Here is a 2,958-nt window from a genome sequence, read left to right as displayed (position 1 = left end):
CTACGTGGACTGGCCTTACTCAGTTTTGTAGGTCTCACATACACTGAATCACTGCTGTCATTCATCCTTGCATCCATCTGCAAGTGGACTGTTATTCCAATCATATAGGAATAGTCCAACACGTAACATAGAGTGTTTGCCCAATATTTTATGGCTTGGCATTGTTCAAATGATCTGTTTTTGCTGTTCTCACTTTCATGGCAAATTTGCCATTAACGCAAACTGGTCCTGACCTCCGGAAGGATTCTAACTATTAAGGGAAAATGTTTTTCTTCCATGGGGCTGAACTAGCTGTTCTTGTTTCTATTGTTCTATGAACAATAGAGACCATTTAAATGAATTCAGTTGAGGAGAGGGAAGCAGGCAGGGAGAGAATGCTCCATACCTTGAAATAATTCTGTGAGCCAAAAAAAATAAGGAAATGTGGAATTACAACTCTCTTAAGTCACAGACAGAGAAAAAAAAATCTCAGGGCAATCACCCATTAATTATGAATGTTCTAGCAGTCACCATCAATCAGATGGGGGAGGGAAAAGATAGCTTCAATTAGCATTACTTCATTACTTTCAGATACAGCTTCTACTCTGCCAATGCACAAAATAGGCTTAGCAAAATCAGTGTACATTTAACAAAATCATTTTGTATTGTGGCAGAAGGCTGGGGGGGGAGGTATGTTTTTATCTATCTGAATGCAACAATGCAAAGTACTAGTGATGAAGTGTCATCAGGAAGTTTCTGAGATCCATGTCTGATCTTTAGACAATGCCTGTCCAGATAGAGTACACAACTTAGTTGTACTCTTTAAATATAAGCCGTTGTGTTTAATGTAAATGCAGAGCTATTTTCATTGCGGGTACCAAAATTGCTAGGATCTGTGGTCCTAGCCTGCCACCTGCTGGCAGAGTGAAACATAGCACTTTGTTTCTTCAGTTGGTAGAAAAGTACTTTTAGTTTAAAATGCATGATGTGATTTAAGTGAGAAAAAAACCTATGGGTGAAGGTTTTCTAAAGAACATGTCATATGTCATATTTGGGTTGAATTTTACAGCTTGTCATTTGGAGAGACAAGCATGCTAATCATAATGGCTATAATGCATCTCGTCAATTGATTAGCTGAAGCTCAGGTGTACTTTTTTGCGCTACACATATGCCCATCTTATGCCATAGAGATGTGGAAGACCATGAGAAGGCTTTTGCACAGCTCCATTTCATGTGCCAGTTCACCCTTTCTTGGATCAGCTAGTCCTCCAGCCAGGTACCCATTCCCTGTCACTTTGCAGCTTGACTATCACTACACATTCTACATGGGGTTGCTCTTGAATACTATTCAGAACCTTCAACTGTTCCAGCATGCAGCAGCTCAGGCAGTAATGGGCATGTATTAGTATGTGACACCTCTGCTCTGCATGTGTAATGATTGCCAGTATGCTTCCAGATATGATTCAAGATGCTGATTGTAACCTATAAGCCTTACATGGCATGGAGCCTGGTTATCCAAGGAACCACCAAACTCTGTTACCTGCCTAGCTGGTAAGAGCTAACTGAGTGGATATGCTTCAGGTCTCCTTGTTTGAATAGTGTCATCTTTTGGCAATCAGAAAGTATATCCTCTGGAATGAGTTCCTCCTGAGATCTGTATGATCCCTGCCCTGATGACGTTCTTAAAAGACCAGACAATTTATTCAGGTCTTGGGATAGCATAGATAGAACTATCCTCTTTATGATATTTTATGTCTGCTTTGTGGTTAGATAGCTTTCTGGTTTGTTGGTTTGTTTTGTAGTTATTTTTGCATTGTTTTGACTAAAGTTTATATTCAACCATTTTTATAATGCTTATGCTGTTAGCTGTCCCAAGCTACCGGTACCTGGAATTGGGTAACATCCAAATTGAATTAAATAAATTAAAAATGCATTGCTATCTTACACCATCTGTTCTAGTGGAACCTGTTCCTTTTTTAACTCTTTATAAAATGTAGCAAAAGAAACTTCATAAATGACAACTTTTTGAATAGTCTTGCCAGTAGAATCCTCACTTGCAAAAAAAATTTGCTTCAACACACCGATTTAAAGGCAAGAAGGCTATGCTTCTTTGTATGTAATTATGCTACCTGTGCCCTTCCTCTTAGTATATGTTGGGAAAAGGTGATGCTATACACACAAGTAAGATCAAACAGTTTTCTGAGGAAAAAACTGGATCAGCCTCTTTCAGTGGAAGAACTAACATATACAATGGATATAGTACAACACAGGTCTGCTGGCTAAGTGTCCTTTTTCTTTTCTATTGCTTTCTAGCTGCCTGTCCCCATTGCAGTATTCTTTTTGCTGTACAAGGAAAGGCTTGTGCCATGTTGTCCCACTGGCAGTCCTCCACTGTTACCTGCAGATGAATTGGCAATGGAAACACGGATAACTGACAAAGATGACTCTTCTACTTCCTCATCAAAAATCCAACTAGAAATAGGTGAGAGCGATTATTCCAGTTTTGGTGAACTTTACTTCCATTATCTTGGCAAAACCAAGAGAGCATGATGTGCTGCTCTATGAAGGTCTGGAGCTTATACATAATGTTGAACCAGACTTATTAAATCATGGTTTATTATATCAGCCTGAATTGGCCACAGTTCTTATAACAGAATCAGCCAAAACTGAACAAATCATATAACAGCTGTGTTCACACAATGTTGTTGTTGTTGTTAATTGCGAAGTCGTGTCCGAGCCATCGCGACCCCATGGACAACGTTCCTCCAGGTCTTCCTGTACTCTACCATCTTCTGGAGTCCATTTAAGTTCATGCCTACTGCTTCAGTGACTCCATCCAGCCACCTCATTCTCTGTCGTCCCCTTCTTCTATTGCCCTCAATCTTTCCCAGCATTAGGCTCTTCTCCAGTGAGTCCTTCCTTCTCATTAGGTGGCCAAAGTATTTGAGTTTCAACTTCAGGATCTGGCCTTCTAAAGAG

At 39.9% G+C, this 2,958-nt stretch overlaps 1 protein-coding gene across 1 annotated transcript in view; it reads left to right on the top strand.

Annotated features, from left to right (window-relative positions):
• The window catches only part of MFSD4A (major facilitator superfamily domain containing 4A), a 53,247-nt gene that overhangs the window by 36,081 nt on the left and 14,208 nt on the right, over nt 1–2,958 (top strand). The window contains exon 4 of the mRNA XM_015817792.1: nt 2,293–2,461. Within this exon, the coding sequence (XP_015673278.1) occupies nt 2,293–2,461 (169 nt within the window). The remainder of the gene's footprint in view (nt 1–2,292; nt 2,462–2,958) is intronic.

The sequence above is a fragment of the Protobothrops mucrosquamatus genome, unplaced genomic scaffold (assembly GCF_001527695.2).
Source record: "Protobothrops mucrosquamatus isolate PMUCROS unplaced genomic scaffold, P.Mucros_1.0 scaffold638, whole genome shotgun sequence".
Lineage (NCBI taxonomy): Eukaryota > Metazoa > Chordata > Lepidosauria > Squamata > Viperidae > Protobothrops > Protobothrops mucrosquamatus.
Note: the sequence above shows the minus strand (reverse complement) of the source record. Positions and strands in the feature narration are given on the sequence as shown.